Here is a 12,876-nt window from a genome sequence, read left to right as displayed (position 1 = left end):
GCAGATGAGAGTATTTTCCTCCACTTTCCAGATACTCCCTTCTTTTATTTTGTATTCCCTGATTCCCTTTTCTTTTTCCCTTCTGTCTCAACTGTGCTTTGAATTTGTCTAGAGGATAAAAAATTGTATTTTGTTTCATTGTGGTTATAAAGAGTCACATCATTGTTGGTTTTATCTAATACAAAGAAAAGTTCATTGGTTCTGTTCCACCATAGAGTACTCAGCCTAATATATTATGAAAGCCAATGAATATCTGAAATCCCACATAACATTTCAGGATGGGGACAACTGATCTTAGTGCATAGTATGTCAAACATACCATCATTCTCCCCAATCTAATCAAATCAGACTTTTGTCATTTTCCTATTCTCTACTTTCAGAAATACCCAAGTTTTGACATTTACTTAGAATAACTCCTGAATACATTCCTATCTCCACATTCTGGAACACTTGTAGGCGTAAATTACCTTTATGAGTACTTGATAAGGTGACCAAAGGACTGTTAAACTGTGTGTCCTGGATAGTCAACTAGACTTGTTAAACTCCATTTCAAACAGAAAGAGAAACCATAAAGGTGATTATAAAACCTGATGAAAACTTTACAAGAAATAAGGCAGTAGACTAATCTCGCTCATAAACCTGTATGCAAAAATCATAAGCAAAATTTCAAAGATGTATAAAATGAATTTTAAAAGATATTACATATCATCCAGCTGGAATTTATTCAAAATGTGCCATTAGCTTAATATTTAAAAATCAGCCAGAGGCTGGCATGGTGGCACACACTTGTAATCCCAGCACTTGGAAGGCTGATGCAGGAGGATTGCTGCGAAGCTGAGGCCTGAACCGCACACAAAAAGAAATGCTGTCACAAAAAGACATAAAACAAAAAAATCAACCTGAGGCCAGCCAAAGAGCTCAGCGGATTAAAGTGCCTGCAAGCAGGCACAGGGGCCAGGATTCAATCCCCGGACATGCCGTGCCAGCCCCGCCCACGGGGCATACTGAGACAGCAATGGAGACTGCTCATGGTAGCGCGCACCTGTAATCCCAACTCTGGGGAGCTTGTAGATAGCTAGATCGCTATAAGTCCCATCTTAATAGTGAGACCCTGAACACCTTGTAGACATTTCCTTAAAACATACCAAAAAAAAAAAAAAAAAAAAAAAAAAAAAAAAAAAAAAAAAAAATCAGCCAGAATGGTAGCACAGTACTATAATCCCAGTACTTGAAAGACTGATGCAGGAGGATTGTTGCCATGTGAGACACACCTGGGCTACACAGTGAGTTCAGGGTCATCCTGAGGTAGTACTCTATTGGTCCCCTTCCCATATGCAAAAGAATGAAATTATTGTTAAAGGAATATCCATACAGAACATTATAGAAATAGATAGAGATGTATAGTATTTGGTACAGAGTCTCACTACGTAGCTCGGACTCATAGTGATCCTCCTGATTCCAGCCTCCTAAGTGCTGGGATTACAGGCATGTGTCATCACACTGGGAGTCAGCTCAGTGCGACCTGGGGCGGGGCTGGCAGGAATCAAACCCCTGTCCTTGCGCTTGCCAAAGCAGGCCCTTAGTCCACTGAACTATCTTCTTGGCCCATGGTTTATATTTATTGTTCAGTAAAGTTATAAATTATTTTCTGTTCTTAAAATTCAGGTCTCTTGAGAGATGAAGCCAGCCTTATAAACTGAAACCATGTACTGGACTTATTGTGCAACACAGAATGGTTCTTTTGACACTTTTTAGCACAGAACACTTGGAATAAAAGCCAACTCTACCACTTACCAGTGTCACATTGGGCAATTATTTAACTTTTCTGTAACCTTGTTTCCTTGTCTGTAAAATACAGATCCCAACAAAGGCAGCTAGCTTAAGAGCTACTGTTGCTCTTATGCAGAAGGTTTAGTGAAGTTTCTGGCACATAGTAAAGCACTTGGTAAGTGTTCACCATTTTTATTAATGTTAATGTTTGCTTAACAAACATGTATTTCTTTGCAAGATACAAAGTCGGTTTCCACAGAGATGGAAAAACGAAAGAAGATAAAACTATTACAGCCCACAGATTTAAAGCCCAGAGAGCTGGCCTTAGGGCAATGACCACACTGCCACACTTGGTTGGGAAATGCTTGTTACCTGTTGCTGATGGCTACAAAGATCAAGGACGGCGCCCCAACTTACCTTACATCTGGATAGTATTAGGTGGAAGGACTTAATATTCAATATGAAGGCTTGATTTGAGTGCTAGTATTATGGTTCCAAAAATTTGGAAAGACCTTGCAGTTAATACTGGCTTGTATCTAGATGTCCCCCCCCCAAACCCCATTCAGTCATAGGTGGGGCTTTTCAGAGATGGCTGAATCTAGAGTAAGAAATACTGGTTTGAGGAATGTGATTCTGGGATACTGATTCATGGTGCAATGCTAGGATTAAGGGTACCTGACCCTGGGGGTGGGACCCTGGATAGAAAATAACGGACAGAAAGAGGGATACCTCTGCTGCTTTGCTTGCTGCTGCTGCTACTCTGCTGCTTGCTGTCTTCCACCTTCTGCCCACCTGCTCCACAACGTTCCTCTGCCATGCTACTCCACCTGAGAGTCAGCCATGGCCTGAAACTGCTACAAAATGTGAGCTACAATGAACCTTTCTCCTTTAGTTTTGGGTGTCAAGTATTTTGTCTCAGCAACAAGAGAACAAAGAGTTTTAATGGTACTAGGCCATAAATCTAGCCCTGGCAACTGTATGGTCAACGAAAAGTTACGAGCATCAGTACCTAGTGATAGCATCGTGTTCAATGTTCGCAAGTGAAATAAAGAGCTATGCCTAAGAATTGACCTGGGCATTGTAGCGAATGCCTGTAATCCCAGCACTGGGGAGGCTGAGGCAGGAGGAATGCCACGAGTTGAAGGCCAATCAGGGCTACACAGTGAGTTCAAGGTCAGCCTGAACTACATAGAGACACCCAGTCTAAAAAAATCTCAATAAATAAATAAATAAATAAATAAATATAAAATTAAGAACAAAACAATTCATACTGCCATTTCAGATTTTAAAAATTCGTTAAAAACAAAATTGACAACACAGGTATTTTCTCTGTAAAGGAGATCTCCTTTAAAATGCATAATTTGGGGCCGGGGAGATGGCTCAGGGCAATAAGCACTTCCCTGGTGCAAGGGCCAGAGTTCAATCCCTGGTTCCGCAAAAAAAAAAAAAAAAAAAAAACCTAAAGGCAGGGGAGATGGCTCAGTAGAATAAGCGCTTGCCTGGCAAGCGCAAGGGTATAAATTCAATCCCTGGTTCCGCAAAATAAATAAATAAATAAATAAAATAAATAAATGCATAATTTACACGTTGAGTCACAGGTCATTCCAATCTTAAATGCCCAGGGCTTGTTAACGACTCCATCTATAACATAAAATCCCATTCTCCAAGACTAACGTAAACCTAGTTTCCTTTGAGTGCACTATCGTTATGTTTCCAAACATTTGGAAAGTCCTTGCAGTTAATACTGAAGAAGTGAAGACGTACTGACAGCTTCGTACCCTCCTCTCCCCTCTCAACCCACAAAAAGACTCCTGGGCTCTTCTGAGATGCTTTTAGTGCGCTGGGACTATTTTTGTTCTCGCTTATGCTGTGTTTCTGAAAAGGTCACACAACGAAAATCAGCTACTGAATAATCGGTGTCACAAGAAAAAGAACGCCTTTCTTATAACACTGGCTTATTACAGGCTAAATCCGCAAGACCCAGCTCCTCTAAGGTATTGTAGGCAACACGAGGAAGCCTCCAGCAGGTAAACATGAGTCGGCTCCTCCCACTCGAAAGTTGTAATCCCCTTCCCTACCCTCGCAGCTAGCCCGCTGCGCCGTCTCCCGACCCCGCCCCTCCTGGACCCCGCCCCTCCCTGGCCCCGCCCACAAAGCGCGCGCTCGCCACCAGGAAAGCTGAAGCCGGGGGCGGGACTCACCCCTTGCCCTGGGGGGTCTTCCGGGCTCCACCAATCAGTGAGCGCCCTGTTGGCTGTCCGCAGCCTCCCGCGCCCCTCCCTCTCCCACCGGCCTTCGCGCCCGCAGTCCAAGATGGCGGGATCCAGGCAAAGTGGTCCCCGGGCCAGAGCCCGGCAACTTTTCTGCGCCCTACTTCTGCTGCTCAGCCACTTCGTCGGGGGCGACGGCACAGGAGGCGACCCCGCGGCTGTCGGCTCCCCGGGCACCCCGGCCGCGGCGCTGCATCGCCGTTTCGAGTACAAATACAGCTTCAAGGGGCCGCACCTAGTGCAGAGCGATGGGAACGTGCCCTTCTGGGCCCACGCGGGGAGTAAGCCGGGGCAGGGGGCGGGGGGCCGGGTCCCCTCGCTGTCTCTCCGCCCTTCGCCCTCGCTGTGGTGTGCTGAGGCCGGGTTCCCGCCGCTGCTCGCCTTTTGTGCTGTGGCGGGGACTCTGGGCAGCTCCTCCTCTCGGTCCCTGTGGCCCACAAGTTTCCCTGTCTGTCTCAGACTTTCTGCCCCTCTGTCGTTCGTCCCCCACCTCCCCTCCCTTCTTTGATCCTGACTGTACTTTGCATTAGATCTAGAGGTATTTTCTTACTTTCTGTACTTGCCAGCACCCTGCTCGCTTCCAGGTGTCACGTTTCACCCTGACGCCACGTCTCTAGGGGACACGTTCCCCAGCCCTCCCAACCTGGCTGTTCCAGCAGCCTCCTTTCTCCTGCCTTTTTCCTCCAGTGTTAGCAATGTTAATGCCCAGGTTTGTACCCGATGCCCTGAGAGGACCTGAAGATGGCACAAGTTGGTCTTAGGGCAACTTTTAAGTCTGTGTATCCGAAGACATTTCTTATTAGGCACTTGGAACTTCACCTAACAAAACCTCACAGAGACTTGGCTTAGTTTTTGATCTTTACGTTATGTAACTTTATAGTCACATTCAGGCTTTTATTTTTTAGAGAGATACGGGTTTTGGTGCTGGTTCTGAATCAGAGGCTGAGAACATGAGCATTATGCAGTATTTTCCTTTCTTAAGAAACAGTTTTTGAAAAATCAAAATAATTTGTGTTTGCAGTTTTATTCATTCTTTGGGACTCTCAAAGATAACAGACTTGCTAGAGCACTTGTGTTTGTGAAAGCGAAGGTATCTGCCCCTTTTAGTGCTGATGTGTCACTGCTGACTGAGGAATGGCCCCAGCGTTTGCATGTCAGGAACTGTTCAGTGACCATCAGATGGCACCCTTTAGAGCAAGTGGCAGATGCCTGTCTCTCTCTGACTTGAGAAGCTCTGGCAATTTGAATTTCGTCCTTGTGCGTTAAGCAGTCATATATATAAAGCTTATATATAGTCACTAGGTTATATCAGGTTCACCAAAACGTTTTCTTTCTGGAAAGTAATTCCTAGGTAGAAGCACACTTTCTTGAAGGGCCATTTCCCTCAAATTGATGTGTAATTATAGGTGCAAATTTAAATTTGATTTAATGACTCAAGTCATTAAGTTTGTGAGGCAGAGTGTAATTATGTTGTTACCCAGCAGTTATTTGTTATGAGCCCAATAGGCATTTCTTATCAAGATAATGTTCTTAATACACAAAGATGGGACAGATACCAAGCACAAGTTTTGGAGTCTTGTTTTTTTCTTTGGAATGATGATAAATTTTTCAGTAGTGCTGATGTATTTGTTCACATTTTTTCACTTCTGAACCTCTACATTGTTCTGCTTCTCTTTCTCACACTCATTCATACATCAGCAAGTTAGGAATGTTAAACAGCTTACCTTGACTTTGTTTATAGAGATTACTCTTGCTGGAAAAAATCAAGATAATGAATCTCAGTGAACTTGAGCTGCGTGGCTAGACTGAATTTAAAATAAATAAAATAGTATTTTAGCCATGATTTTTGTTTCTGCTGACTGTGAAAATCACTGCTCTGGGTGTACCTTGGCTATTTTACAGTCTCATTGTTCTCGTAATGCCCTTGTTGTTTTTCAGCGCTAACATTCTGTTGTATGTATTGTCACCTCTTTAGATCCATAGGGCCATAGGGGGAAAAAAAAAAAAAAAAGATAATTTATGACTTTATAGCAGCTCTCAGAGTTCTTTCAGCTTTGTTCCCCAACTTGATCCTTAGTACCTACTAAGATCTTTAGTAGGTATGGTGGGTATTACCTATTGTAGGCACAGTGGGAAAAAGCAGTGTTCAAAAAAGTTAAGGTTCCTGGGAAGAGTTACATAGTTTGTATCAGAACAGTTGAGCTCAAACCCAGGGCTTTTGGTTCTCTGTCCATTATTCTTTCCATGTCTGCCCTGCAACCTTTGTTTGAAAGTGATGGTGATGGTGATGGTCGTTTTACTTTACATATCTGTTTTTCTTTTGGTCAGTTTTCCCTATGTATAGAATGATTTTATCATTGTTTTATTTTTATTTCCCAGCATAAATGCCAGAATGGTTACTGCTGAGAGTATGCTAGAATTAGCACCTATAAAGCACCTATGTCTAATAAGTACTTTAATAACATATAATAGTTACTGAAACATTTGTGAACATACCTTTTTAAATTATGTATCCATTGCAGTTCTCCGTAGTGATTTTTTTTAAATCAAATCAAAGGTTAATGACAACTCTGTATTCCATACATGTATTGGCACTATTTTTCAATAGCTCAGATTTTTTAGCAATAAAAATTTTTAAAATTAGGGTAAGTACATTGGTTTCTTTAGACATACTGCTCTTGTACATTCAGTCGACTGCAGTATAGTGTAAATATAACTTTCACATGTACTGAGAAGCCAGAAGATTTGTGACTTGCTTTGTTGCACTGGTTGGGAACTAAAACAGCATATCTCCCAGATATGCCTACAAACTCACTCATATAAGCACTTATATACCTATGAAGTTCTTAGAGAAATGAGATAACTTGCCTAAAACCGACAGCTAGTAAATGGAAGAACTGGGAGTTGAAAACAGCCTGGAGGTGAAAATCGCTATTTTGGAGATCAGCATTGTTGCTCACAATCTGTCAGTGCTGAAAAACTGCTTGTTGAAATTCATTTGGCCCTCTCCCAAGAAAAATGTACATACACAGAATACTTTGCATGTAACTTTTGGCATGTTTGTAGAAGTGATCAAGCCCAGCCCCTTCATTTTACAGGTGAACATATGGTGAGACCCTTAGAGTAAGAATTATTTGTTAAAAATCACAGCTGAACTGAGACTAGGAACAAGTCTCTTGATTCCTAGTGGTATGTTCTTTTCACAATGTTTGAAAACTTTATAACATTTGTAAACTGACAAAATATACTGCAAGTTTTTTTAAAAAATAATACACAAATTTTTGAGATATTTGTAAGAGATATTGTGAGAATCAGATAGTTTGCCTTTTCTTTCCTGTCCCTATTGCCTCTGTAATTTTTAGTATGTGGTTGTAAATTTATTTTTGAATTTTAAAAAACATTTGCAGAGATATTCTACTGCTTATAAGAAGCATTAGCCCCAAATTTCAAAGTTGAAATTGTCAACGTGAAATTATTTTCAAACAAAACTGTTGTATAGGTTACTAAGTTAACAGTTTGCTCTTTATAGGTATGTGTAGCAATTTGGAGATGATATGTTGACTTCTACGTAATTACATCGTCAAGCTTTTCTTCTCTGATTCCTATTTAGATGCCATTCCAAGTTCAGATCAAATTCGAATAGCACCATCTTTGAAAAGCCAAAGAGGATCAGTCTGGACAAAGGCAAAAGCAGCATTTGAAAACTGGGAAGTAGAGGTGACATTTCGAGTGACTGGAAGAGGCCGAATTGGAGCTGATGGCCTGGTAGGACTTTTTCATACTTAAAAAATGAATATAAATGCACATACTGCTATCCTCTAACTGTTGCCTGTTATATATTTTCAGGCAATTTGGTATACAGAAAATCAAGGCTTAGAAGGTCCCGTGTTTGGATCAGCTGACATGTGGAATGGTGTTGGAATATTTTTTGATTCTTTTGACAATGATGGAAAGGTATATTGATTGATTGCCAGAACTGTTACCCACTTTAATACACACTTGCTGGCAAAGTTGGGCTGTGATGCTTTCATGATTTTAATAATGGTGAACTCGTGTGATACTTTTTGAGTGTGATTAATCTATGTGCAGCAGAACATTTAGCAGCTAAGAGCTATGCAGGCATGATTTTTCAACTTGAAATTGTAATGAAACCCTAACTCTGAGGACTTCATAGTGACTGCTTCCATGTACACAGTAATTATGATGTGGAACCGTGGGTCTTTAGGTGTGGGCAGTGAAACCAATAGAGTTAGAAGACTGTCGGTTTGCTTTCATGATGGTAGTCAAGTGCACGACAGCCGCTGCTTGTACATTTACTCGCCGTATGTTAACCACTCTTCTTGATCAGACCAGTGATCAGAGACAGTTAAGGCAAAATGTGCTTACATATTAGAAACATCAGCTTATACATTAGCAACCTTCAAATGTTTTTCCCTATGGCTGGTTGTTTCTATACTGATTTTCAGAGATCACTGTTCACAGTTTAGTGGCCTTGAATGCCTAGACCATGTTATTTTAAAATTGTGAGTCCTAAATACAAATACAGGAGAACTCACTGCACATTGCAAAAATCTAAAATTTTTGACAACAGACTTTATTTTTTTATTCTTTATTTTAATGTATTTGGTACAGGGTCTCACTATACAGTTCAGACTGGTAGTGATCCTCCTGTTTGCTGCCTCCCCAGTGCTAGAATTACAGGTGTGCACCACCATGCCTGGTCTCAGTTGCCAGCTCAGCTTGGGGGTAGGGGGGCGGGCAGTGTATCATGTGGTGCTGGGGATAACTACAGACTTTAAAACCAATATATTCTCTTTATTTTCAGAAAAATAATCCTGCTATAGTAGTTATAGGCAACAATGGACAAATCCACTATGATCACCAAAAGTAAGTTTATAATTTTGACATGTCTCGTTTCAGCTTCTCTTTGAAAACCTCATGAAATGTATGATTTCAAATCTGAACACATTCCAAATTAAATAAGAGTATTCCTTTTCTTGAAGTGTTATTTTTTAGCTGGTGAAAAGTCTTATTTTATTTAGTTATGTCTTATAGCTCTTTCTGTGAAGCACCTCAGATTTCAAACATAAAATGTTTAACCTGAAATTATAATACTTTTAAAGGATTGTAGTTTGTCCCTGGCTTTCAGTGATGTCAGTTAGTCATGCTTTTTTATTATTAATTGAGAAATCTTTCAAAACTGATCTTTCATTTTGACCAAACTAATGAGCACTTACGCTACCTTAGTCAACCTTAGTTTGCTTAACTTGAAGAGTCTCAGAAGATTAAAAACTTTTTAGGTGTTCAGTATATTTGTAATAAACATGAATTAGATACGAAAATTTTTATTTTACATATTTATTATGGAGGAATTTTAGCCAATCGGTGAGCATTATTACTCATCCTGAAAGTGGAAATTAATACCCATGCTTCATTTTTTTATTTCCTACCTTGATTTTCAACACTGGTAGTTGATCACAACTTGCTGTAGAGCTGTTTGAGTTGGAGGCATCTGGGCCCTCTCCTTCAAATTCTGCCTCAGTTGATTTTGGGGTAGAATCTGTGGGCTCTTTTTTCTCTCCAGTACTGGGGATTAAACCTAGGACCTTCACATCAAGCTACATTCCTAGCCTTTTTTTATTTTAGAGATAGGATCTCATTTAGCTGCCTCATTACCAAGACCGGGTTTGAATGTGCAGTCCTCCTGCCTCAACCTCTCAGAGTACTGGGAGGATTTGAGGTATGTGCCATCATGCTGGGCTCAAACCTGCATTTTTAAAGCTTCCAGAGGGATTCAGTTTCTGCCCTGGACTAGAGGACTGCTGTGCTAGAGGTCTCACATACAGTAGTATATCCTTCCCTTCTCTCCAACACATAGTAGCGTTGGACTTCTAAGAGAATTCCACTTCTATTTTAAGTCTTAATAACTTTTGTCCTCTTTGTCATAACTTGACATTATTTTAATCCTCTTTAATTTTTAAATATTGAAAAAGTTTCTAAGTTTCTTAATTCATTTTCCTTCTCTCTTATTGTAGTGATGGTGCCAGTCAAGCTTTAGCAAGTTGCCAGAGAGATTTTCGTAATAAACCCTATCCTGTCCGGGCAAAGATTACATATTACCAGAAAACACTGACAGTAAGTAATAGTAATTAAATAAACAGTATTCCAGCATGACTTTTGTTTTTGAATACTTTATCTGTGGATATCATTCACATGCTCACCACTGTTACCCTGAGGATAGACACAGCTTCAAAGCCTGGCTCACATAGCTATCTATTGCAAAACCTTGCTGGTGGGTCAGCAAATGTTTAAGCACCCTGTTATATACACATCCACATTTGTGTGCAGATAGAACTAAGACAAAGGCCATTCTCCTTAGCTTCTAGTGTAGTGGGGGAGATATGTAGAATTACTATGCTGTATGATAAAAACTACAAAACAATCACAAGATTATAATTAAAGTAATCTTGGGGTTGAAATCCTGTTATGCTGCAGGTCAGAGTGGACAGAGGTCAGGAACAGGTTCTCAGAGCTGCACCTTAAAGCAAGGAACACGGACTTCCTATTACTTTAAATGAATTTTGTATCATTTCTAGTGCGTTTTGTTTTGTTTACCATTTTGTATTCTTTAAAAAAAATAAAAGCAAGGATTATGAAGTTTGGGAGTAGGGAAGAGGGGGTGTGTGTCCATCCATCTGTCTGTCTGTGTGTCTATGTCTTTGTGTGTATTTCCTAAGCACAAAAAGCAGTCCAAGGGCTTTGAAAGAAATTGAGATATTTGAGAAAAGCAAGTACTTTGGTTTGGCTTAAGGATACAGAAGGGCTTGGGAAGAAATTAAAAGGCTGACAGTAACAGGCCTTGTACTGGGTATCCTGTAGTTTATTTTATAAGGAACTTACGATTTAGAGTCCTTGCCTCTTAAAGTACCACACATTTTGCTTTGCAGTCTATGTGCAGTTTTCAGATAACCCTATTGCATAGGCACAGGGAAAATGAATGTAGGAGATTGTAAGTAACTTGAACAGTGCTATACTAAATAACCCACAAGATTGTGATCAATCCCACTTCCACATAGCTGCAGACCTCACTTGTGGTCCGAAGGCAAGAGTGATAGCAGAGGGATGATAGAGGCGCAGTGAACAGGTGGAGCCCCAAGGACTTAGCTCTTTGGTAGGACTGGGGAGTAAATACAGTCATGGGATCAAGAGGGTTCCTGAATTTCTGCCCAGTTGAACAGCTAGTAGGCACAGTTCACTAGCAGAATAGTAACACTGGTTTGTATTTGTTTGGGGGATGTGGGAAATGAGGGCTGGTCATGAGTTCAGTTGGCATTGAAATAATTTACAATCACTAATACATTGTAAACTTTATAAAGATGTCAGTATTTGGAACAATACATAAAAGTAAGAAATGTCACATGAATTTTTTTCCTAAGTCATGAGCTAGCCTTCCACTACTGTCAGTGGCGCTCTGGAAAAGATATTTCTTTGAAAACTTCATCTTGGGTCAGCGTTGAATTTCAGGGTAATTTAAAAGTTTCATAGTTAGAAGAAATATCCAGTCTGATTGACTTGGGTTTAAGTTTTACTGAAATTATTATTCATCCTGTATAGTTTCATTAGGATGGTCAGTAAGTCGTGCTTACCCAATGTGGCAAATCCCAGACTACAGCCATGGTGAGCAGAGACACACAAGTTCACAGGTCACAAGACAGCTACCTACATGACTCAACACAATGAAACATCTGCCGGCATTTTCCCAAGGTGTACCCTGCAAAATTCACTCTCATTTAAAGGTCCCCATAGTCAGATGAGGTGGATTGTATTGTATTAGCATATTGAAGGTTTCCTTGTGAAGGATAAGCTTTTAGTAGGCCTGCATTGTTCAGGTTCACTTGGCCTACAAATTCTTTGTTGCCTAATGTCTGTGAATGACTGTGGAGCAGGTGGTGTGAGGTGCACACATTAGAAAGCCTTGCTGGACACGTGAATGCCACATAATGTTTGTAGCCTGTGCATGTTGGCTCAGTTGGTTGTCCCCTCCTGTGATACCCTCTGTTTGCCTCCATTAGGCAGAGTCATGCTCCACTTGGAATATAATGCTCCAGGTTCACTTTCCATCTGATTTCCCAAAAGTCAGCTTATAATCATGTTTCTCCTGAGTTTCTCTCTCTCTCTCTCTCTCTCTCTCTCTCTCTCTCTCTCTCTCTCTCTCTCTCATAGCTGTTTTTGGCCTGTAAAATACCTTGTCTCAAATTGCTAGTTAAGTTACATTGTCAACAAATTGCTGTGTTTAGTTCTTTTCTGCCAATATGATTGTTACCTCTGGGTAAACATTGTATTTTATAATGCTCATAGTTCCTAAAGTTGAGCCCATATTAAGTACTGAAGAAATGTTTATAGCTTGAAAGTGGGTGAAACTACAAGTGAATAAGGAAAGTCACCAGTGGTCTCATAAAGAAATGCTTCTGGAATAAATCAGTGGACATGCTTTACATGTTTTTATAATTATAAACCGAACATTTTTCCCAGGTAAAAATATTAATTAGATAATAAAAAGTCTTGATAGATTTTCAGTTACTTAAGAGTGAAGGAGGCTGGTATGGTGGTGTACACCTGTAATTCCAACACAAGAGGCTGAGGCAGTAGGACCACTGTGAGTTTGAGACCTACCAGGCTACAAAGTGAGTTCAAAGCAGCCTGAATTGCTTAGTGAAACTGTCTCAAAAAGGCCAAAAAAAAAAAAAAAAGAAGGAAAACAGTATTAAAAAATTGAAGAAATTCTTACTGTTGAAATTAGAATGTGAATTCCTAAGCTTTTTTTTTTTTTTTTTTT

General features: G+C 40.3%; 1 protein-coding gene across 2 annotated transcripts in view; it reads left to right on the top strand.

Annotated features, from left to right (window-relative positions):
• Positions 1–4,047: 4,047 nt before the first annotated feature.
• The window catches only part of Lman1 (lectin, mannose binding 1), a 34,708-nt gene continuing 25,879 nt past the window's right edge, over positions 4,048–12,876 (top strand). For both annotated transcript variants that reach the window (XM_004647910.2, XM_023708199.1), the window contains exons 1-5: positions 4,048–4,321; positions 7,651–7,805; positions 7,887–7,994; positions 8,866–8,927; positions 10,076–10,175. In XM_004647910.2, coding sequence (XP_004647967.1) covers positions 4,084–4,321; positions 7,651–7,805; positions 7,887–7,994; positions 8,866–8,927; positions 10,076–10,175 — 663 coding nt within the window. In that variant the 5' untranslated portion in view covers positions 4,048–4,083. The remainder of the gene's footprint in view (positions 4,322–7,650; positions 7,806–7,886; positions 7,995–8,865; positions 8,928–10,075; positions 10,176–12,876) is intronic.

Source organism: Octodon degus, unplaced genomic scaffold (assembly GCF_000260255.1).
Source record: "Octodon degus isolate 3935 unplaced genomic scaffold, OctDeg1.0 scaffold00339, whole genome shotgun sequence".
Classification (NCBI taxonomy): Eukaryota; Metazoa; Chordata; class Mammalia; order Rodentia; family Octodontidae; genus Octodon; species Octodon degus.
This window is presented reverse-complemented; position numbering and strand designations above follow the sequence as displayed.